Genomic DNA, 25046 nt, shown 5'->3' with positions numbered 1-25046 from the left:
TTTAACTAATACATTATGCAATATAAATTATTAATATACGAAACATTTGTATTTACATAATTATTCAATAAGCCAACTTGCTTTTTGCATTGTGCAACATAAGCAACAGAAAATTACAAACAGACTCTGGACAATGTGTGATATATACCTGTTTCACTTGGAACTTTTATTAACTTAAACAGCTACTCTAAAACAGCCAATTCACAAATTAAACAACAACCTCAATAAGCTTATTTGATGCCCATGTCCTCACAACATCCGAAAGTTTGCTTTCCTCAACCTGCACCTGTCTCAACTGTGGAGAATTCAGAACAAGCAACTCAACTGCCTCAGCCTCGATTCCACGACAATGCATAATATCAACATTCTCCAAACGCTTGCAGCTCTTAAACATTGAGACAAGGGCTGCTTTGGTAAGCCCTTTACACCCTCTCAACCTTAAATCAACCAGACAATTACACGAAACCAGCATCGAAATAAACTCCTTATCAAGTAACATTTCATTATAAGACAAGTCCAATTTCCTCAATTGCCTCAAATTCTGGCCCAATGTGGCAAGCAACCCTTGTTCTCGTTCCACAACATCACAATTTATTAATGCCAATTCTTCAAGCCCAGAACTCATGGCAATTCCAAGAGCCTTTAGGCCTTCACCAGTGACAAGGCAACAACTTTGAAGCCTAATACTGGAAAGACCCCGGAAATTCAGAGCAACAGCTGTGAGGTGATCGTTATGAAGGTCCAAAGGTAATCGAAGATCAAGTTTTTGCAAGTTACAATTGCATTGGCTAATGAACCTAAGCAAACCCTCTCTGCTACCACCATCATAAACCAATAGAGAACTCAAAGAGTTACAATTCTCAGCCAATTTTAACAGCACCCCATCAACTATACTCCTACAAGTCCTGAGCTCCACTTCTTCAAGACCCTGTAAGCACCTAACAAAAGACAAAAAAGACCCTCCATCACCAACACCTTCACAACTCTTTAGCTGCAATTTCTTCAGCTTTTTGCAGCTCCTCCATAGCCAACCCAAACCCCAATCATCTGCTCTGATTCCCGATAAACAAAGACTCTCCAAGCCCAATTCTGCATCAAAATCCTCATTCCCCCACAACCCATTTTCCCTTTCAAACTCAGTTACTTGTTCAACACCATCCCCAGAGGAGACAAAGATTGATAGCTCTTTTAAAACTGGAAACTTTACAACCCACATGAAAAAAATAGGCCTAAAGAGACTAATACATAGAGAGGTGAGGTGGGTACAGCTTAAAGAGAGAGAATTCAGAGAGGACACAGAGACCGGACCAGCCATGAACCTTAAAGTTTGAAGCTTCGAACAAAAGGTAGAGACTGTAAGGAGGAGATGTTCTGAGAAAGTGGTGGCTGAGGTTATAGTGATGGTGGGGTCAGAGGAGAGAAGGAGAGAGAGTGTGAGAAGAGAAGGGTAGTGAGAGAGGAAAGAGGCCAAGGAAGGAATAGTTGAATTATGAGGACTAAGGCGCAGAGAGAGAGAGGTTTTGGAAGTTCTGTAAAGGTGGAGCCAGCGCTTGGAGACCAAAGAGACTGAAAGAGATGAAGAAGGTATTGGTGGAAGTCTTTGGAAGATTTCTTCAAGGAGCTCATCACAAAGCATGCGGTCCATCCTTAATCTAATGCTCTTTCTTCTTCTTCTTCTTCTTCTTCTCTTCTATACTCTTTGTCTGTTTCTCTTACTCTTGTTTTTGTTGTTGATGATGTTCTTTGTCAATGCTTTTTTGAAGAACATATCTTTGTTTTCTTGGTTTGTAGAGACAGAGAGAGAATGGGAGTTGAAACTTGTAAGATGTTTCATTTCGTGTTTGAGTAGGTGAAGAGAAAAAATGGAGGTGTTTGACAATGACATGAGGAAAGTTTGCTTAAACGCTGCTTGGAGTACGTGTGATACACGTTCCTATTTGGATGAAGTAAAGTAAAACATAGCCAATGCTTAAACACCTTTTAGAAAATGGCTTCTTTTAGTATATAATTATAGTTAAATTAGAATTTTGACCCCAAAAAACGCCACTTTTGAAGCTTGGATATTGCTAAATTTCTTTTTAGAAAATGCATCATCCAACTGCTGCAACTGTATCAAAGCCAGCTTTTCTTATCTCACTGTGTAAACAAACAATGGAAATTAAAATGACACATATAGTAATTGTGGAGGAAAAGGACATTTCATATTAATCATAATTAGCTATATTGCCTATGAATTGATGATTCTTTGCATTCAATTTTAGACAATTTCAATGAGAACAATTCCCGCCGCATTTTCTGAGTATCATCCGAGATGATAAGAGCTGGAGATTGTGTCACAGTTTTGTTTTTTATCCTTTTAAGATAGAGATGATATAAATAGAAATTTTAACTCAAATTTTCTCTTTTATCATTTAGGGTTGGTTTGTCTTAAAATGACAGTTATTTATTTATTTATTTAGAAAACAGTTTATTCCAACCGTAGATTATAAATTTTACCTTCTTTTTATTTTATTTTATATACATACAATTTTTTTATACACTTTCTTTAAAAAAAAAAAAATTGTACCACTTTTAAAACAAAATTTGTCAATGGAAATATACTCATTCAAACACACTATAAGCTAAAAGTAGTATAGAAGGTTTGTATTCCTTTACCACTATACCTCTTATATTTTTATCTTTAACATAATTAAAAAAAAAAAATTTCATCCTCAAAAATCAAAATAGGTATCTTTTTTATTTATTTAATTCATCTCATACACCCCCCTCTGCACATAAGTAGACAGAATGAGACGAGGTTGAATCATAGATGTATATCCCCATCCCATCCACTTATTTAGACAAAAAAAATATGCACAAGGTGAAAGCAGGGTAGGTTAGGACAAGGCTAGGTGGAGTTTTTTGTCATACTTAGTATATGTTTGGATCCACATTTACTTCTGCGTTTCACATTTACGTTTGGAAATTTGCTGAGACTTGCACTGAATAAACGCAGGGATAAACGTTGAATAAACGCAGCAATGAAAGAGCTGAAACGCAAGCTCAACGCACCATTTCATTTAAATGGAAAACGCATGTTGAAGTACTGTTCATGGACACCTCTTGTAAAGCTAGCAACATTCATTAGGAATGAATTGAAGAAAAGAGCTGAGACGCTACTGAGACGCATAGTTTCATTGCACAAGCACAACTTATCTCATTCATTTTTGTGCTCTTCAGCTTTCTTCTTTCCTCTCAATTATCGTGACAGAATGCCTTCAAGACACTTCAATGCTCTGTCCAAATCCTCTTCAATGCATTGCACCTACCCACCAACCACAAAACTATCAAAACTCCGCACACACGGTACAAGTAAATCCATTACGCGGAACTTTCTGAAAAGATCCCCTCTGTTCTTCATTAGTAGTAGCTCACCTTCTCTTCATTTGGGACATCATTGTCGTCACTGTGGGTCTCTGCGTTTATGGGTAAGTTGTGTCTAACTTCTCATGTTCTCTAATCTGTTAGTGTGTGGTTACATTGTTTTCCATGAGACTTCATCAATCTGTGGTTTTTTGTCACCTGAGTTTGTGTGTGGTTTTTGTGTTCAACATTTGTGTGTGGTTCTTTTGTGTTTTCTATGACACTAGTATGTAGATTAAGATAAGAGATGAGAAAGAAAAAAATGGTAACAATGAGAGTAACGGAGACAGGTGGTTTGGGATGGTTCTAGGATATGTACAATAAAAATAATAAATAAATAAATCTCATAGAAGCAAGATGGTAGAGGGTAAACAAAACCATTATCGCCTCATCAACATAGGGAATATTTGTGCAAAGTTGATATCATCAGGACAAAGCGAGAACATTTTTCCTTTCTTTTACATATTAGGGAATGTTTAGATGAGTTTATTTTCATTGATATATTTTTTATAATAAAAAAAAATCAGATTATTTAAAAATACAATTGTACTTTTAAATTAAAGGCTTTAGAAAGGAATGCCTAACCTAATTAATTAATTAAGGGCAGAAAAAACTAGAGCAAATAGAGCAAGGAAATTTCCCTACAACTGAAAAAACCAAACATCGTAAAGAACGTTAGTACATTACACATACAAGACAACTTTCTACCATTGGACAGGTCCTTTCCATTCATCACTTTTTCATTTGATTCTTTCTTCCGTGCCCCTTGATTCTTGCCTGTCCTGTTCTTATTAGATTCTAATCTGTCTTATTGAACTAACATTTACTGGCCCAAACACAATCATCGATGCAAATAATTGTTCCTTCAAGGACAGTTTTTGTGGAGGACCAAAATCGCAGTGGTTTGAACTTTGATGCAGTATAAAGAAAATTAAATTTAGGGAAATCAAATATTATGACATTAATAATTTGATTACCAAACATCCTTGCTACAGCTACCCTCATTCCATGGCAGTTCCACAGCACTTAAAGACCATTAATCATGGAACCTATTTACAGGATGCTGTACCCTACATGAATAATAATCCATTGTGATTTATTTGCATTAGACCCGATATGATATGATATCGACATGTGATAAGTGTTACATATGCATTGTATTGGGTTCGGTGCACATGACATCAGACTCAAGCTGTGTCCCTTGAAGTCTAGAACCAACTACCATATGGCCCTACCTCAATGATGCCGACCAAATGAATGGTGTGCATCAAACCATTAAATCCCAGAAAGTGCTTTACTGTTGCTACTGTTGCTATACTAATCAATAAAAAGAACATTCTATTCCACCATGATATATTTGTATATCTTTATTAATCAATACAAAAGAAGTAAAGCTAATACCCAACATTCAATCTTATTAAAGTTTCATGAGAACCTACTTTTTGGTACTCCTTGCTCTTTGAGTGGGTGCAAAATACGGGCTTTTAATTTTATAGCAACTTCTTTGATCATCAATGGCAAAAGAGATCCTAAGGCAAAAAGGCATCCAGTCCACATCAATCCATTTTTTCCAATTATTTTACAGACATAAACACCTTTTCCATCAATCATACCAAACAAAATGGGCATGTTGCCTTAAACATATTATCCATCTCCCAACCAAAAAAAGTGTGTATGCCCGCACACGCGTGTGCGAGAGAGGGGGAGAGGGATTTAAATCTGTGAAACAAATTATATGATATCAAAATTCCCAATCAACTAGATTCAATCAACTGTGCAGTAGCACAAGATCCATTCTACAAATATATATTGGATTGACCCTTATGGCCTAACTGTTGTGAATCCAACCACAACATAATTGCTAAGCCAAGAACCTGTCAAATGGCTATAAAGTATGGTTCACAATACCCTAAACAATGAGACTCCACCCTAGATCTAACATCTGAGTTAGTTGGGCAATTAAACTCATATTCAGATTGCAGGCCTCACTGTGGAACTGAGGCTCAGCATGTATATTTTGAAGCGAGCTAACTTGGTAAACATGCATTGAAAATCTAAAGACACTTAGCATCAAATTGTAGTGCAATTAGAATCTAACTTGAATTATTGATTGAGTTTCCAATTTAGCCATCTGATCATCTAACTTTCTCAAACCATTCATTCAGAGTCACTAAGTACATTTTAACAGGCCTGCAGATCCTTACTAGCAATGATGAAGTATAGGTTCTGCAGGAGAGCCCCTTATGCATAGTGATACAAAATTACTTACAAAGATGAAAGATTATATTCCTGAAGGACCTACTTCTCCAGAACCAGCCCATGACCAATAAAAAGCAATTAGATAAGAAAGATAACATTGAGATAAAAATGCAATTAATCTTATGATTTGTATGTTTAATTGCTCAGCAATACACGGTAAAATTGAGAAAGACGTGTCAACAAGGATGAAGTATTACATGAATACACAATATCCAGCATGGCAGGTGAATCATACCTATATAGAGGTAAGTAGCACTGCTCCATGCCCAAATGGATTCCAACCAATTCCAGAAGTCACCAACACTAATGCCATCAAAGCCTTCAAATACACTTTTAAACACAAAAAAAGCAGTTGGTGGAAACCCAATAAACCCCAAAGCTAGATTACAAGCCACCCTTGAAAAATTTCTCAACTTTCTAGATTTAACATCGAGCTTCAAAGGGTGAGCCATCAAACACATAGGGACCATTAGCAAAGCCCCAATTTCAGCTGTAGCAAAGTTAATGACTGACATGAGGCACAGACCAATGAAGGCAGCTGAAATAGTCACTGATTTCAAGAGAGCCCATTCTCTTTGTTGAGGTTGAGATGCATTAACATAGTAAAATGGAGAACCCAAAAACCAGAACAAGATTAGAAGGCTGAAGATTGAAACCAAAACCCAGACTACAAAGCTGGTTGTTGGAGTGCAATTGGGAATTTGACAGATGAAGTATGGGAGCAATAAAACAACAGCTCCCCACAAGTGAACTACAAGAACCTTTTTTGCTGCATAGAGCCATTTCCATGATCTGAGATTGATGCCAAGTTCATCAGCAGCACTGGCTGGATGATTGGATTTGTTTTTTTCAAAACTAGGATCCAAATTATTAGCTTGAGCATAAAGAGAAGCTGCAACCATTGGGAGTGATGCAATGAGTAGTGCAAAGGCGATCATGTAGACTGCAACAGATAGAAACTTACTAGGCGAAGTTAAAAGGTACAGAAAGAATGACTGATGAAACTTTTCAAGGAGGTTGTTTACTGATCGTATAACTCCTTCAATTAACCTGCACCAACCCACATAAAAACCTTCAATCAAAATGTTGCAAGAATACTGAATCTTTTGACTATTAATGGATGATTGTGGGCATAGTATACCACCAAATAATGACAAACAAGGAATAATTAAAGAGGGCTTACACCAAATAATACTAGTTAGAGACGGATTCAAATTACACATAGTTTAACTTCTAAATTTTTACACATTTTTTAGACCACTGATTTCAATTAGATCTAATGGTGGGAAAATTACTGCTTTCCACATCACCCTTTTCCTTTTTTAAAAATTTCACTCTTTCTCACACACACTTTCTTTCCTTCTCTCAAATCTTGAAAGCAATCTAAGGTCGTCATCAATTCAGTGAAGGCCAACGCTTAATGTTCATCATTGGTCTGAGGAGCTACCCATCGCATGGGTTGTTGGGAGTTTAGAAAGCACAGTGAAGGAATGCATATTTGTTGGCAACAGTCAAAGGTATTTAAGGATAAGAAGAATCAAGCCCAGCACAATAAATTTCTTGCACAGGTTCATGATCAACGAGAATAATAAAAAAATTTTATTTTTTATTTTTATAATCAACAGTAGATAAGAATTGCTTTTGAAGAAAAATAAGTTCATTGAAGCCTGAACTTTTGCCTAATACAGTAACTTTGGTAGAAGAAAAATCAAGGACCAGGTTTTAATTTTCAATTTTCTTCTGTGTAGAGATATACTGTTGCTGCAACCCTCTTCAGTGAATGTGTTCCTTCAACGTGCTTCTTGAACTCCCAATAACTTTTGCCATGGCGGAGCTCCTCTGTACCTACAGTCTACATATGGAAGTTGTTTGCCTACATTGAATTGATGATGACAATAAAATTGCTTTCAAAGATTTGAGAAAGGGAACTGGAGGGAGTGCATGAGAGTGGAGCTTTGGGAAAGGAAAAGGGGTGATGTGGAAAGCAATATTTTCTCCACCTTTAGATCTATAGAAATTAATGGTCTAAAAGAGGTGTAAAAGTTTAGAAGTTACTCCAGGTATAACTTGAACCCATCTCTACTAGTTACATTAGTAGCAATTTCATAACCAAAGGATATTCTAAAACAAGAGCAATAAAATGTTAAACATCAAACAAGAAATCAACAAATGCTTGTAAAAATAAATAAAAAAATAAAAAAATAAAAAGTATCCTCCATTTCAGTGTTCACAAAAAGATTTTTTTGCCCTCAATTCAACACAAGTTTTTAATTGAGTATGACTCAAGCTTTCTACCAAAAATGATTGAATACCACAAGTTGCCTCATCAACAATTTCTTTATATCATTTTATTATGGCATGGGATTCTTCACCACAATTCAGTACACTCTTTTTAATTTTGTTGGGAAGGGGAAGGGGGGGTGGGGGGTTAATTAGCTAAGTTGTGCAACTAAAATCTAAAAAGTAACAACCTAACCCAAAATAAATAACAAAGAACATTTAACAGAAAGACTATAACATGTTAGAATGTATGGAAGCATTCAAGCAACACAAACATCTAGTAAAGGGCAGTAGTAATACACGGGCAATCAAATGTGTTCACCTACTATTGGCATATTTTCCAAGTATTAATATACAATGACCCCACCCCCCTCTACCTCCAAAAAAGGTGAAAATTCTAAGAAGCGTTCAGCTGAAGACAACACTGCCTTCTGCCGATAGATTGGCAAGATACTCATTCATGTCCCTTGCCCACATGTCTAGTAAAATAAGACAAGTTACAAACGGTACTTTGAAAGAATTAAATGAGCACTAACCGGCCACCTCGCAGAAGGAAGTCATTTTGCCTACCCTTGTTATTTGAAGAAACTCTAGAAGAAATTTCCAAAGTAATTGCATCTACCTGGTAATCACGAAAAGCACCATGGGGACCTGTTGGAATACCCAAAGCCTGACAGCAAGGAAAATATCACATATAAATAAAAATGACCTCCAGGATCAGAGAGAAGTGAGATGAAATAACCCTTTAATTTTCCTGGTCATTCAATTTGAAACTGTAACAGTAATATATTCCACTACTCCCCCTAAAAAAGGAGAAAATAATTTTTTTTTTAAATAAATGAATAGACAGGATAATAAACTACCTGGTAATACAATGAACTTGCGAGCGTAGCAGTGCCCTCAACATAATCTGCAGCTGGGATACCAAACTTCCACTGGGGGTTTAAGCTTTTAGCCAAATGTCCTAGTGATTCAAGTATTTCTCCCAAAATCATGAGCCATTTGCAGTTAAGTAAAGACCACATTTTCTCCACCTTTATCCGCAAACCTTGCCTATGAACTGCTAAATAATTTACAATATTAATGAGATCTAGGTTTGGCATCTGTCCATTGGATGCCTCAGCATATATGCTAAGACTGTCCTCAAATTGTTCACTTCTATCCGCTACCTTAATCACAAGGGCTGCAGCCATAGTGCCAGCTCGTTTAAAACCATCACGCATATTTCTTTCTGTGATAGCGTTCTCTTCCAGTCCGTGACACATTTCAGCATTTTGTGTGCCTAATCCACTAAATACAGGAATGTAATAATCTCTTAGCCAAGCATCAACTGCAGCATATTCTCCATATTTTGAATCTGCAACAACCCATATAATATCCTTGGCCAGCCAAGTAACTCGGGTTAGCAAGGAAAATACTGAGTATGCAATGCCCAAAGATAAAGCGTCACCCAACCCAATCTTCTCAGAATTGTAAGGTGTCACCAAGACAATAGCTTCTTTCCCATCACCACGTGGGGCTCTGATTATTCCAACAGTATTGAGACCATATGATGAACAACTAATGTTCTCCCAAATTGTTGCAGAATCAGGGCTAGAAAAAAAGTGCAATGGATGAAACTGATTTGATTGAGGGTAGAACTTTTGGAAACTAACTTCGGCACCCAAGTTGGACATATATTGGGCTATCAGTCTTTGACTTTCTCTGCACGAGGTAAACACAAAATCACATTGGACAGACTTACTATTTTCCATTATTTTATCTTTTTCCCAGTGGGTGTTTTTTTTTTTTTTGGGGGGGGGGGGGGGTTGGTTTGTATTTAGAATTATAAACTTGTGATGCGGAGTCAGGGCAAAATATCAAGCTGATGGAAAATTAAAACATAAAGAAGCAGAAAGCAGTGCAAAGTAAATCTACTCCATGCATAAAGTGCATACACAACTTGACCAAGCCTTAATCTTAATGAGCATATAAAGGTTGCACCTAATGCAAAAAACTCCCACTTAACGTGCATGAAAGATAAAATAAAGAGAAGAAAGATAATGCAAGTTGACCATATAGCAAGTTGCATAACAATGCCTAATGGCATGTTTATATGTTAATAAAAGGTAATTGAAAAAAAAAAAATCTGGACCCTGTTTCTTATGATTTGGACAGATTTTATTAACAACAAACTAGCTGCAAGACAAGCAGTATACTGCTACATACTACAAATTCCATCAAAATTAACAAACACCTAAACCAAACAAACAAATAAATATACATAACGCAATGCCGACCAAGCCAAGTCCAATCCTACTCAGTCCAACCTTAAGCAGCTTACTGATCCACTCAGCTCATTACAAGCCTAAAACTTTTTGACACTTGTAGATGTGCATGTGTGTGGGCATCAGTGATGGATTATAAGACCCACAAAATCTAATATTTCACAGAATTAAATCAGCAAAGACCCAGCATGAGTATTAGTGCTAGAGTTACATCCTCTTTCAATATTGGAGTAAATTTAACTTGATGAGAAATTTTAAATAATTGCTACTCTCCCATCCCAATTTAGATGCCTAACTCTCTTTGCTGAACATCCGAAAATACATGTCCACTTTGCAAAAAATGGAAGTTCTTCTTCAATTTCCTATAATACCGTTTCCTTCTCTATTTCTTTTTACAAGTAATAAAATTTTAATGAAGAAGGACTATTTCATACAGAAGAATGAAATAGCCAAAAAAATATGTACAAAAACAAAGAAAAAGAAATTATGTACCAAAGGAAAGGGAATCTTCAAACAACAGAATGGAACCACTAGAAGTGAATCCCAAGTACGAGACCAATCAAACAATGTCCCTGCAAACAATGCTATGAGCTGGTCCCCTATACGCTCTGAATCCTCAAACATACAACTATTATGCTCCTTCCAAATGATCCACATCACACACTATGGTACCAAGTTCAAAATATTCAACGAACATTTCCCAAACCAATTCCTCTAATCATCCAACAGATCAACCAACCTCTTAGGTAAGAACTCCATAAGATCTAAAAGCATAACTCCATAACCAGGAAGCCCCTTCACAATGAATCAAAAGATGATCACCATTCTCCCCACTTCAGTGACACGTACAACATCAATCCACAATTGTGAAATGTCTTCTCCTCAAATTATCACCAGTGAATATCTTCCCCATGCAGCCATCCAAACAAAGAAGGAAACCCTCTGTGGTGCCTTCACACCCCAAATGCTTTTCCAAGGAAAAGTGACAGCACAAGATCTCCACAAGGCATTATAAATGGAACAAATGTCAAAACCTCCATCTCACTCAATCTCCATCCTCATTAAGAGGAGTATGATACCATTACCTTCTTTCTTAAAACCAAATAACAATCTTATTCTTATAAAAGTTGTGCCACCTCTAAAATAAAGTAAATGACATTTTCAAAAAGTCACTACATCTTTCTTCTTCCTATTAATAATCATATCATTTCAAACCAAGACATTTAAATTTAAATTGGGAGTAAGTAGTTTCCATTAGAATACAAAATCAAACCCAAGTGCAATCCATATATAGAAAACATTTAAAAAAAGGCATGTGAAGTTAGCACGTACATGCCACTGGCCATGGGTTTCAAATCTAAATTGGTTAAATCCTTCACCAGTCCATTTGCCTCTGAGACTTCCTGACTAGAGAGCATGGGATTTGCTGAACCTGCGAAACATAAACAACAACTTTTTAGCTAAATTTATCTCATAACCATCTCTGTCCCAATTTAAACGTCTCTGTGACTTCCCATAAATGCATTTTTCACCTTCTAAAAATAGAAATTCTCACTTCTTCAATTTCTATAATACCTCAACTCTTTTTTCTAAATAACAAAAAACAATCAACTAAAACCCGCACCACCTCTTATGTAGCACAAATATAACTTCTATCACAACTTGTTAATGTGGCAAGTTATGATCAGCGCAACATCACTTTTCACATAAACCAACCACCACAACTGACACCGCTTTTATTATGCATCAATCATAAAATAAATACTTCGTTCCGCCCCCATCTTGTCACTAGTTCACAACACTATATATTGAGATATATCCCAGAATTATGTTCACTTTGAAAAGTAAATAACAAATAATTTTTTGTTCTAACTTATCAAATACTTTAATCTGAAAATTCCATAATATTCATTTTCCAATTGGGTACAATCAAAACTGGACAAAGTAACAATTAGGAAGAAGACTAAGAGAGAGAAAGTGAGACCTGGCATGAGGGCATTTTCGGAAATGTAGGTGTTCTTGGCGAGAAGTGGCAGAAGAAGAAGAGTGAGAACCCCAGCTGTGCAGCAAACCACACTGAAAACCAAAAAAAAAAAAAACACCAAACCAAAATCAAAATCAAAGCTATGAATGAATGAAAGAATTAAGGAAAAGAGAGAAGTATGTATGTGGGTACCTAAGGAGGTGGCTGTGAGAAATGAGGAACATCCCAAGTCGCACGATTGGACGTAGCTTCACTTTGGGGCCTCGCTCTCGCTCTCGCTCTCACTCTCGCCCATTTTTGCTTTGTTGTAAATCAAAGTTTTTACAGATTGGAATTGGAAAATGATTTCCACAGGAAAAAAGAGGTAGTGGGGGAGGAAATTGTTTTACGCTTTTCCCGAACCCCTTTGCTCTACCTGTTTGTACTTGAAGCCAATGCCATCACACGTAGTAGGACTTTCGATTCTTTTTGGGGTCTAGCCTTCAGACAGCGATCGATTTTTTTTTTTTTTTTTTTAATGAAAGGAGATTCTCAAATACCTTATTCAACCGTAATAGATTTTAACCGTTAAACTAAATAAACTCACAAAATATAAAATTTTAGGTACTAGACAATGTTTCTCTTAGCTTTTTTTATTATATATCTTTTTTATTAGATGTAAATTTTGAATAATTCAATTGTTGAATTTTATGTTTTTTTATCTTTTTAATGTGTGTCAAATTTTGTTCAAATCGAATAGTATTTACTAATCGAACAATGAATTTATTTTTTGTACATAATTTTATTGTATAAAAACTTGAAATTTAAACATTTAATTGATGACATATTTATTGATCTTTAATTTTCTTGAAATTTTGCAAATATGAGGATATTATAAGAACATGCACATAATCCAATGGTTAGAGCATTTGCATAAGTGTAGCTATTTTAATATTTTAGCAAATAAATATCTAAAAATGCAAAAAAAAAAAAAAAAAACCCTTACGCATCAGTCTCAACGAACTAGTCCAAAATACTTAGCAAGTCAAGTGACATGCCTCTTGAGGTGAGAAATTTTACTTGCCATAACAAATTTTTTTTATCTTAGATTGTTTTCATGTCATGCGTCTCTCTCTCTCTCTCACACATATTTGTGTACTCAGGAGAAGTGGAGAAATTGGCGAAATAAGACTGTGGCTCAATCTGGTTCTCTAGCGATCGAACCTTCACTGGATCTAAAGCTCTGTCGGTGTTGTAGTGGCGTTGAGTGGGTTGTGGACTTGGTGGCATTGTAGGTTAACAGTAGCAATCTTTGGGGTAAGTGTTTCGTTGGTGGGGTTCTCGATAACTGGTGGGCAAGGTGTTTCAGTGGTGACAGAAGGTGGTTTTTTTTTTTTTGAAGGCTACAATCTACTTGTTGTAAGGTTGATTATGGTAATGGTGTGGTGGCTAGGTTTCTGGTGGTAGAAAACACGATGGCTGATTTTTGTTTTTGGTTTGGGTAAGCAGATTTGGTGGTGGTGGAGATTGTGTTTGGATTTAACCCTAAGTGGTATATGGCAGTGGTGGTGTGGTGGTGGTGGTTGTGTTTGTGTTTGGTGTTGTGTTGTCTTTAGTGGTGGTGTGCAGCAATGTTTGGCTGTGGTGGCTAGATGTTGTGTGGTGGTGGTAGCTGTATATGTTGAAAGGAGAGAGAAAAAATAATTATTTAAATGAAATAAAAAATAGAGTGTCGAGTCGGATGTGTGTCCATAAAAAAACATGTATAGCTAAACTATAAAAAATAGAGTTTTTTTGAATTAGTTTAGCTAAAAATCCCAGGAGACTAATGTGAACGCTTTTAGATTTTTTAAAATTTACATTCAATAGAAAAATATAAAGAAATAACCTTCTTCCTTGTCAAATATGTTATTGGAATTTTTGGTTATTTGGTCTTTTGCATAAAGAAATAATCGTTTTTGAGTTAAAATGTAGGTAACTTAAAATTGCTCATGTTTCTGAATGGCCAAAATTTTTAGGCAACACTTGATTAAAAAATTAATAATAAATCGATTTCTATGTTAAAATTGTGTTTATTTTAAAGTACACTGTCATTAAATTGAATGTAATGCATAAGACTTAAAAGTCTTACTTATCATACTATCGTACATAATTTAAGTTCAAAAAAGGAAAAAAAAAATTAAATGGGAGATAATCAGTGTATAGAAAATTTATGAGAACTTTTTTTGGGATGATGGCCTTTATTTATCCTTTTTTTATCACTTAACGCAGAGATATTGACCTTACCCCTACCTCTTTCTATCCCATTTTAGTTCCAATCTTGTTTCCTCGTCATTCAAAACTTGATAGTGTTTCTCTTTGGCCAAAATGGTCAAATATCACTATTGGCCGAAATATTTGGCAATCTATTACTGTTTTAGAAATATATATGGACTTTTTTGGAACTCGAGTTTCACGCTTGCAATGTAACTCAAGTTCCAGAATCTTAAATTCTTTAAAAAAAATAGCCTTCAAGTTTGTCGTACTATTTTTCATAGAACTCAAATTATACAGCAAACTCAATTTTCACAAACTTAAGTTTAAAAAAAAAATGATAGATCCCTAATTATTTCACAAACAGTAGTAAGTTGTCAAATATTTCTGTCAAAGATGGTATTTGGCCATTTTGACCGTTTCTCTCTCACTTACTAATTGCATTGACAATTAATGAACTTGGAGGTTGTAAGCAAGACGAGGTAGACTTTATTCCAAAAATATTGGCAATGTGTGAAAGTTGCATGAAGAATACATTGTTTCAAGATCAAACGTCTGTTTAGATATTGCTTATTGCTGAAAACTGAAAACACTGTAGTAAAATAATTTTTAAATATGAAAATAATGCCGTGAGACCCAGTTTTAAAGTTGATTTTGTTAGATTCCGTACTTGCGGGTCTTGTGAACAATGCACAAGACCCACAGAAAAAATGCTTGTTCACAGGACTCACAGAAAAAATGCCAAACACTCTCTCTTTCAATTTTTAATGCAATCCAAACCCATCCCAACTAGATTTTAAACGCATTGAAGAGTGGCAGCTTGAATGCAATAAAAAACACGCACAAGGGCTCCATCTTGTTCAATATTTTTGTTTATTAACACGTTAAAGAAATTCAAGTTTCTTTACGAGATAACAAGTGTCTTACAATAAATACATGACTTTGGGGAACAAGCATATGTTAACAAAACTAAAATATATTTTGAAATCTAACCAAAAGGCGGTAATTAAACAGTAAATGTAGGTAACCTAAATTGCTCATGTTTCTGAAAGGTCAAAATTCTTAGGCAACACTTCATTAAAAAATTAATAATAAATCAATTTATATATTGAATTTTGTTTATTTCAAAGTGTACAGTCATTAAATTGTATATAATGCATAAGTCTTAATGTCATACTTAGGAAAAAAATTGAAATGGGAGAAAATAAATGGATAGCAAAATTATGAGAAATTAAACTTTTTATGGGGATGATGGCCTTAGTTATCCTTTTTAATCACTGAACGGAAAACTATTGACCTTACTCCTATCTTTTCCTATCCCAATTTAGTTCCAATCTCGCTTCCTTATCACTCAAAACTTGAAGATGATGTTCTTATAAAAAATAAAAATAAAAAAACTTGAAGATGTCAAATTGCTTGAGTCTTCACACACTCTCTATCACACACCCCTTACAACAATTCCCACAACAAATACAGGGTATAAACAATTGATAGTAATTACAATCAAATTTGGCACGGAATAAAAGCCAACAAAACACATAGTTGTAAATCACAACTTTGCACCCATACTGAGTGTAAAGTGAGATTTTGGTGCCGCTGGGAAGCATTAGAAGAAGCCATTTATTGGCGGATGCAATCAGGCTAAATTGCAGGGTCTTTTGTTATTCGTATTCTCCAACTTAATTCTCTAGTAGATCGATTTCGACTTGGAGGGTCATGAAGAGGTTTTTTGTCGAGATAACACATCTCAGTGCTATCTTGTGTTTGCATGTCTCTTCCATACTCTTTAAGCTTTCTTTTTATTGTTGATGATTGATGAATGTGGCTTAGGATAGTGTTATCAGTTCATTGCACTTATTTACTCTTGTTCCGTACTTAATCTAAGTTGGAGCAAAAGCAATCTAGCCGTAATTTTTAAATGGGGGTCTGAACAGACTCTTGTGTTTTAGCACAAATCCAAACTTTCACATAGTATGTCATAATTCATATCTCTCAATTAATAATAATAATAATAATAATAATAAACATTAAGTATTTTATAATGAAATTAAAAATAATATATGACAAGTAGTGATTGCTACAGTATAAAGTGGAACACAAAAAATATAATAAAGGAGGATTTGTATTCGAATGAGGGTATGTACCCTCTAGCACCTTCGTACCCATAAGTATTCTGGTATTTTAATTAGCAAGTAAAGATGCTACTTGACAGACCCAAGGCAATCATATAAATCTCGACCAATGAAAAAGTATAAATTCACATGCCTTTTCGAGTGCTACTTAGAATTTGAGTCATGAGGTTCTTTTCCTCCACAGGAAATTGAAGGAATCTGACTATGAAAAAAAAAAAGAAAAAAAAGAAGGAATCTGTTACCAAAAAAAAAAAGGGGGTATTCTTGTAGCCACAAATATTATGATATTTTAGCAAGTAAAGATGCTTGACCAACCCATGTGCCATGGTGGACTGTGGACTGTGATCAGTTAGAAGTTTTGAACCTAATCAAAGAAATATAGAAAGAGATGCAAAGGTACCCAGGTTCTTGGAACATCTTATCATTCTTTTGAGTGTGTAAATAAGATAAGTAATATCAGTAGTGAGATCAGACGAGAACCAACAAAAATTTGCCTCCTCAATGTAAAATATTGTAAAATAGTTTGTGATTGTACCATTATTCTGGAACATGACATGGTTTTAGCAGTTATATCAAGATTGTGGTTCACATCAGAAAAGAAGAGAAGAAATACAACAGAAGAAGAACAAAACGAAGAAATGAATAACAAGGCTTAAACGACATTAGTATAAGTGTAATTATTGTTTAGTGTATAAAACTACATGTAGTTTATCATGTTTTAGGTGAATTAAGTTCACACGTGGAGTAACTAACTCACTCACGTGCCATAACTACCTCCGTGTATTTAGGGATATTTCTCTTTGCTCTTTGATGCTCTCTGTTTTGGTATTTAGCCACAGAGGTTGTATAGATTTATTCATTAATGTAAAATCAGTTTTTCTTCAACTTGAATTCTCTCTAGCACTTCGTTTCTTTCTAAAGATACTTGTGCTTTCTTATATGGTATCAGAGCCTGAGCTTTTATCAATGGCGTCAAACACTGAAACTACTTCATCCAGTTCTTCACATCGCGAGCTTACTCCAATGGAGGATCCTCGCAGTCCATTTTTTATGCATCATGGAGAATCTCCTGGTGTGATCCTCGTTGCTCAACATTTGATTGAGGATAACTATCCAACCTGGTCTAGAGCGATGGTAATGGCTTTGGATGCCAAAAGTAAACTTGGCTTTGTTGATGGCTCCATCACTACTTCCATGGCAATCACACCGCTCGAGAAACAGGCATGGTCAAAATGCAATTCGATGATCTCATCTTGGATCTTGAACTCTGTATCACCTCACTAGGCATGGTCAAAATGCAATTCGATGATCTCATCTTGGATCTTGAACTCTGTATCACCTCACATCAAAGCTAGTGTCATTTACAGAGACACAGCTTTTGCAGTGTGGAATGCACTCAAGATTCGTTTCTTGCAAGCAAATGGACCTAGAATTTCTTAGCTCCAGAAGCAAATTTCCACTATATTGCAAGGTGATTCCACTGTAACAACCTTCTTCACTGATATTCAAGCTGCTTGGGATCAATTGTTGAATCTCAGGCCTTTACCAAGTTGTTCATGTGGCAAATGCAATTGTGGAGTAAATGATAAGATTGCATATCTTTATCATCAAGATTCAATTATGCAGTTTCTCAATGGACTGAATGAATGCTATTCACAAGTCAAGACTCAAATCCTTATGATGGAGCCTGTTCCATCGATAGATAAGGCTTTCTCGTTGGTAATCCAGGAAGAAAGGCAAAGGTTTTCAACCTTTAATGGTGCTCCCTCTGTTGAATCAGCTGTACTTGTAGTTAAGAACCAAGCTTTCAATCAAGGTTCTTCTCCAAACAACAGAAATGGGAGTAATTTCAAAGGAAATAATGCCAAAGGAAGACCTGTGTGCAGCCACTATGGGAAGCTTGGTCATATTATGGAAAAATGTTACAAGATTATTAGATTTCCTCCAGGTTATAAGCAAAAAGGAAGGATTGCCAAGGATAATCAGGTTATAATTGATGATGATCAAGGTCAACCTGAATTCGTGCATCAGAATAATCATTTTCCTTTTACTTCAGAGCAGTATCAACAGTTGCTTTCTCTACTGAATACTCATACATCCACATCTGGTACTTCCAATGATGTTGCAGCTACAGCAAATTCTGCTATTTCAGGTAATCTTTGTGCTTCTTTACAAGACTCTGTGTGCTTGAATATGCAGCATTCCATTTTTGCCTAAAATCCAGCAAATAAAACAATTCTTGGAAAACAAACTTGGGTCTTGGACACTGGGGCAACAGATCACATTGTCCATTCTGTTAAACTTTTCACTAAAATCACAAGTTCCATTTCATCTTTTGTTCAATTACCTAATGGTGAAAGAGTAGTTGTCACAGACATTGGCACCATTCAAGTTACAGCTAGCCTTGTTCTTGAAAATGTGCTATGTGTTCCTGCTTTCACTTTCAATTTGATATCAGTGAGTAAATTGACAAAAAGCCTGTCATGTTGCTTTGTTTTCTTGTCCAATTTATGCTTCATACAGGCCCTTTCTTGTTGGAAAACGATTGAAGTGGGTAAACTACATAACAACCTCTACTTGCTATCTACAACTCCTTGCAAAACTGATTCTGCAGCATCTTCTATTTTGGATTCTGTTTTCAATACTTTTGTCAATAATGTTTCTGAAATTCCTGTCATAACCAAGCCTTTTCTTTGGCATCTTAGACTAGGACATGCTTCAGATGCAAAATTACTTGCTTTACATGATTGTATTCCTGATGTAAGTAATGTTCATAGCAATAAAACTTGTACTCTTTGCCCCATTGCAAAACAGAAATGTTTGCCCTTTCCTTTCTTCAATCATATTTCTGAATCTGCTTTTGATCTTATTCACTGTGATGTATGGGGTCCTTTTGCCAAATCCACTCATGATGGTTTTAGATATTTCCTTACCATAGTTGATGATGCCACTAGGTCCACATGGTTGTATCTTATGAAAAACAAATCAGAAACCAGACCATTGTTGATTCCCTTTTTCAACATGATATCCACACAGTTTAACACCAAAATCAAGGCTATTCGGACTGATAATGCTCAAGAGTTTATCCTAAAAGAATTTTATGCTTCTCATGGAATTTTACATCAACATTCATGTGTAGCCACTCCACAACAGAATTCAGTTGTGGAGAGGAAGCATCAACACATATTGAGCATTGCAAGAGCCTTAAAATTTCAGTCCAATATGCCTCTTACCTTTTGGGGTGATTGTGTTTTAACTGCTGTGTATATTATAAATAGATTACCATCTTCCATTTTAGGCAACAAAACTCCTTTTGAGAAACTTTATAACAAAATTCCTTCCTATGATCATCTAAAGGTTTTTGGATGCCTATGTTTTGTCTCTACTTTGTCTCACAATAGGTCCAAATTTGCTCCTAGATCTCTGCCATGTGTTTTTCTGGGTTATTCTTATGAAGTTAAGGGTTACAAGGTCCTTGATTTAGCTACCAAGAAAACTTTTATATCTAGGGATGTCCTTTTCCATGAGACTGTCTTTCCCTTCATATCCTCCACCTATTCAGCCTCACCTTATTCTACCATCCACTTGCCTCATATCTTTCCTTCCCTTGATTCTTACAATGACCTATTACCCTCTAATTCTCATCATGTTACCCCTGTCACACCTCCAATTCTTGATTCCACATCTGTTTTGCCTATTTTTGATTCCAACATTACTTCAGATTTATCAAACTTTTCCCCAATTCTTCCTGCTGCTATTCCTGCAGGTTCTATACATGACCCTATTCCCAATTCTATTCCTGGTTTTCCCATTCCTGCTGCTGTTGATTCTGCAGACCCCATACATGCTTCCATTCCCAATTCCATTCCTGGTTCTCCCATTCATGCTGTTGATGATTCTGCAGAATCAATACATGCTTCCATTCCTAATTTTATTCCCGATTCCCTCATACCTTCTACTGTCAATTCTGCAGACCCTTTACCTATTTCCAATATTATTCCTATCTCAACTCCTGTTTCCATTCCTTCCTTACGAAAATCTACTAGAATCAGTAAAGCTCCTGCTTATCTGCAAGACTATAAATGCAATAATGTTGTTCATGCTTAAATTACTCATTCTAATTCCTCCATCAAGTCAGGGTGTCTCTCTTCCATGTCAGGTACACCATATCCTTTATCTGATTACCTCAATTCTTCTGGTGTATCACCTTCTTATTCCGATTTTTATTCCCTAATCATTGTTGTTTCTGAGCCCAAGTCTTATTCTGAGGCTGTCAAAGATCCTAAGTGGCAGAATGCTATGGATGATGAGATTACAGCCTTGGAGTCTAATCAGACCTGGACTCTTGCTTCCCTACCTCCTCACAAGAAGGCAATTGGGTGCAAATGGGTATACAAGATCAAGTATAAGGCTGATGGGACAGTGGAGAGGTACAAAGCTATGCTTGTGGCCAAAGGCTTCACCCAACAAGAGGGTTTAGACTTCACAGATACTTTTTCTCCAGTGGCTAAGATGACTTCAGTGAAGACTTTACTTGCCATTGCTGCTGTGAAGGGCTGGCACCTTATTCAACTTGATGTAAACAATGCTTTCCTCCATGGTGATCTCCATGAGGATGTTTACATGCATCTGCCTCAAGGGTTTCACAGCAAGGGGGAGCAATTGGTGTGTAAACTAAATAAGTCTTTGTATGGTTTGAAGCAAGCCTCAAGACAATGGTACTCCAAGTTTTCCTCTACCATTTTGAAATGTGGATTCAAGCAATCTAAGTCAGACTACTATCTTTTTGCAAAGAAGTGTAATCAGTCTTTTATAGCTCTATTGGTGTATGTTGATGACATACTTATTGCCAGCAATGATGCTCTTGCTGTTGATGAACTTAAGGTGTTTTTGAATCAAGAGTTCAAGCTGAAAGACCTTGGGAACTTAAGATTTTTTCTTGGTCTTGAAGTGGCCAGATCAAAGTTAGGCATTTCCTTGTGCCAAAGGAAATATGCCTTAGAGATACTTAAAGATGCAGGGATGACAGGTTGCAAACCTAGCAGAGTTCCTATGGAACAAAATTTGAAGCTAAGTAAGTTTTGTGGGGAGTTGCTACCTGACCCTAGTGTTTACAGAAGATTAGTAGGGAGATTGTTGTATCTCACTATCACCAAACTAGATATTGCCTACTCAGTTCAAAAATTGAGTCAATTCATGTCCAAACCACGAAAACCACATCTGGATGCAGCTTATAAAGTGTTGCAATACCTTAAAGGGAGTCCTGGTCAGGGTGTTCTTTTGTCATCAAAATCAGACTTACAATTAAAAGCTTACACAGATGCAGATTGGGCATCTTGCGTTGACACCATAAGATCTACCACTGGATTTTGTATTTTTCTAGGCAATTCTCTAATTTCATGGAAGACCAAGAAGCAGTCTATAGTCTCTAGATCATCTGCTGAGGCAGAATATAGAGCCATGGCAATGACCACATGTGAAATAACTTGGCTTCTAGCTTTATTACAGGATTTAGAAGTTCTCCATCTCAAACCTGTTATGCTTTTCTGTGATAATCAGGCAGCCATATACATTGGTGAGAATCCCGTGTTTCATGAGAGAACCAAGCATATAGAAATTGATTGCCACTTGGTTAGGGACAAGGTACAAGATAAGGTGCTCAGACTGTTCTTCACCCCTACTCACTCTCAACTAGCTGATTTACTCACAAAAGCTCTTAGTGGTCAACAACCGCGAGCTTTACTTTCCAAGATGAACATTGTGAACATTCACAATCCAGGTTTTCATCTTGAGGGGGAGTATCAAGATTGTGGTTCACATCAGAAAAGAAGAGAAGAAATACAACAAAAGAAGAACAAAACGAAGAAATGAATAACAAGGCTTAAACGACATTAGTATAAGTGTAATTAGTGTTTAGTGTATAAAACTACATGTAGTTTATCATGTTTTAGGTGAATTAAGTTCACACGTGGAGTAACTAACTCACTCACATGCCATAACTGCCTCCGTGTATTTAGGGATATTTCTCTTTGCTCTCTGATGCTCTCTGTTTTGGTATTTAGCCACAGAGGTTGTATAGATTCATTCATTAATGTAAAATCAGTTTTTCTTCAACTTGAATTCTCTCTAGCACTTCGTTTCTTTCTAAAGATACTTGTGCTTTCTTATAAGTTAAGTTGCTGTATATGTGGAATTTTTGCTCTTTGAGTTTTATGTTTAAGGACTCTAGCAAAGAGGTTGATCAGTTTCTACATGTTTCTTAGTGTTTTTGAAATCATCTGGAAAATATTTCACCATTTTTCCGTTTGTATATTATATATATATATATATATATTCACGTTAGGATCAAACCTACTTTATCCACAACTTTACAAGAATCGCATTCATAGATATATAATTTATCTTCCACTATGACGACTACCAACCAAAAAGTTTTATTAACAAAGTAAATAATCGACTATATGCTAATGAAAATCTCATACACAATCTAAGATAAAATGTAAATTTTAATTTATTTACTCAATTAATTGCACTCGTCGATTTTTCATATTTTGAAACTGCTACATAATTTCTTCACACTCAATAGTCTTGAACATATCTTTATCAATATATGTGACTAAACAATTATTTATCCATTGATCTCCCATTCAATTATGTAATGAATTTTTAATTATGTTCATTATTGAAAACTTTCTTTCAACAGTAGCTACTGCAACTTGTAAGATTAACGCTGAGATCACTAACATGTAAAACAATGGATATAAAACATCCTTTTTCATTTCTACCATTATTTTAATATAAGAGTTGTTGGAGTGTAGGACCGTAGGTCTATTTATGTGAGAGCATTAGCATTGGTAGTGCTAAAAAGCCATATTACTATTTTTAGCCCCATCAATACTAAAAAGCTTGTTGCAATGGTGGAGGAAAAGCAAAAAAAATTGGCTGTTGAGCTATAGTGCATAGCCAAAGATGTCTCTGCATCGTAGCTAAGATGGTAAAAAAAAAAAAAACAATATTTTATTAAAAGTTGTATTATTTTATTGTGTTGGTAGTAGTGATTATTGTTTATTGTAATAGATATATTATTTTATTATGTTAAATATTAAAATAAAATCACTGATATTGAGTATTTTGTAAAATGAAGTAGTAAAATAGATGAAACAATTTTTTGTGGTGTCAAATTGTGAAAATTTTGGCACCACCAATACTGATGCTGCCGTGAGAATTAAAAAAAGAAAAGAAAAGAAGTTATTTGGCCTTTTTGTGGTGTAGGGGGGCAAATAAGACATTTTCTTACAATATAGTAATATTATACTATTATTAGAAAAACTAGATAATGTCTCGTGCGATGTGCGGACACTTTGCAAATTCATTTGGAAATAATTTTTATGTTTCTTGTTGTATATAGTATTTATGTTTTTTCAAACTATTGTCAAATGCTTTAGCTCCCTTTTCTTAATTCATATTTATAATTTTTCTTATTCTAGAAGTAGTTCCAAACTATTAATTGGCTTTTGTTTACTAATATTGATATATTAGATTGAAATTGTATAGTTCTTAGGCATTTCTAGGAGACCATGTCATATATTATAAATTTAATATTAAAAATAATATGTAGAAAAACTGCTACTAAGTCGCAGTTATAGTATATAGAATAAGGTAAAATGAAAATACTTACTTTCCAACCTAATGATATGCCATTTTCTTTAATTAGCTTTGTTAGAGTATCAGTGCAATTATCATCAATGTTCATATTCAAAATATTTTTAGTATTTAATATATTTGTGAAGCAAGCTCCCAAGCATTCAAATATAGTATAAAGAAATTCAGCAATATATATATATATATATAGTAGAAGGAAAATTACCACACAAAAAAAAAAAAAAAAAAATTGAACCATATAAGCAATTAATGCAATTGCCTAAGGCCCCCAAATAAAAAAAGGCTCCCACTTGGAAAAAAAATATATATATATATATATATATATAATATTTATCTATATATTTTAATTACAAATAAAAATATTTTAGGTATATTTATTGGTCAATAAAATGCATTAAAAAAGCCACATTGTATCTTAAAATGTAGAATGTTGCACAATAACAGTGCACCCAACTTGATAACATAAGATTGCACAGTGCACATAGCACTGTGCAGTCTTGTCCACAAGCCCCAACACATCATAAGGCTTAAGCTAAGCTGGCCCCCACATGAGCCCACACTAATTAATAAGTTATCACTTATTTTTTTTTTTTAAATGCAAACTCTTACTTTATCAATTATTATAAATTATCACACCAATTAATTATTTGATATATATTGTATTAACTCATTTGTATTATAGTGATACTAATTTATTGAACCATGTAATAAATTAATTTTTATTTGTACAAATTTAGACTTTAAAGTTAAAAAAAGAATCCACTTAAAATTTTCGCCTAAGGCCCCCAAAGTTGTTAAGCTGGCCCTACTCAGACGGTTAAAAACCAG

The 25046-nt window shown here is 35.2% G+C and overlaps 2 protein-coding genes across 3 annotated transcripts; both read right to left on the bottom strand.

Annotated features, from left to right (window-relative positions):
* LOC112020949 (F-box/LRR-repeat protein 3) lies at positions 1-1859 on the bottom strand. The gene has a single exon (XM_024053520.2). The coding sequence runs from the start codon at positions 1643-1645 to the stop codon at positions 209-211; it is 1437 nt and encodes a 478-aa protein (XP_023909288.1). The 5' UTR covers positions 1646-1859; the 3' UTR covers positions 1-208.
* Positions 1860-5758: 3899 nt separating this feature from the next.
* LOC112020950 (uncharacterized) lies at positions 5759-12652 on the bottom strand. Of its 2 annotated transcripts, XM_065764702.1 has the most exons (7): positions 12385-12652; positions 12193-12284; positions 11541-11640; positions 8805-9645; positions 8478-8611; positions 6626-6711; positions 5759-6553 (listed from the first exon to the last, which is right to left on the bottom strand). In XM_065764702.1, the coding sequence occupies exons 1-7, from the start codon at positions 12414-12416 to the stop codon at positions 5838-5840; spliced, it is 2001 nt and encodes a 666-aa protein (XP_065620774.1). In that variant the 5' UTR covers positions 12417-12652; the 3' UTR covers positions 5759-5837. The 2 variants fall into 2 exon arrangements, with proteins under 2 accessions (XP_065620774.1, XP_023909289.2); XM_024053521.2 differs by having other exon boundaries at positions 5759-6711; positions 12385-12651.
* Between the last annotated feature and the right edge of the window lie 12394 nt (positions 12653-25046).

This window comes from Quercus suber, unplaced genomic scaffold, assembly GCF_002906115.3.
Source record: "Quercus suber isolate HL8 unplaced genomic scaffold, Cork oak 2.0 scaffold_22, whole genome shotgun sequence".
NCBI lineage: Eukaryota > Viridiplantae > Streptophyta > Magnoliopsida > Fagales > Fagaceae > Quercus > Quercus suber.
The sequence above is the reverse complement of the archived record's forward strand: the minus strand, read 5'-3'. Positions and strand labels throughout refer to the sequence as shown.

Excerpts from the sequence above, each read along its gene's own strand:
- LOC112020949 (XM_024053520.2), bottom strand. The coding sequence starts at position 1,645 with ATGGACCGCATGCTTTGTGATGAGCTCCTTGAAGAAATCTTCCAAAGA.
- LOC112020950 (XM_024053521.2), bottom strand. The coding sequence starts at position 12,416 with ATGTTCCTCATTTCTCACAGCCACCTCCTTAG. Across the intron at positions 12,285-12,384 it reads TCTCACAGCCACCTCCTTAG|TGTGGTTTGCTGCACAGCTG; the intron begins GTACCCACATAC and ends TTTGGTTTTCAG. Across the intron at positions 6,712-8,477 it reads TTCCTTCTGCGAGGTGGCCG|GTTAATTGAAGGAGTTATAC; the intron begins GTTAGTGCTCAT and ends GGGTTGGTGCAG.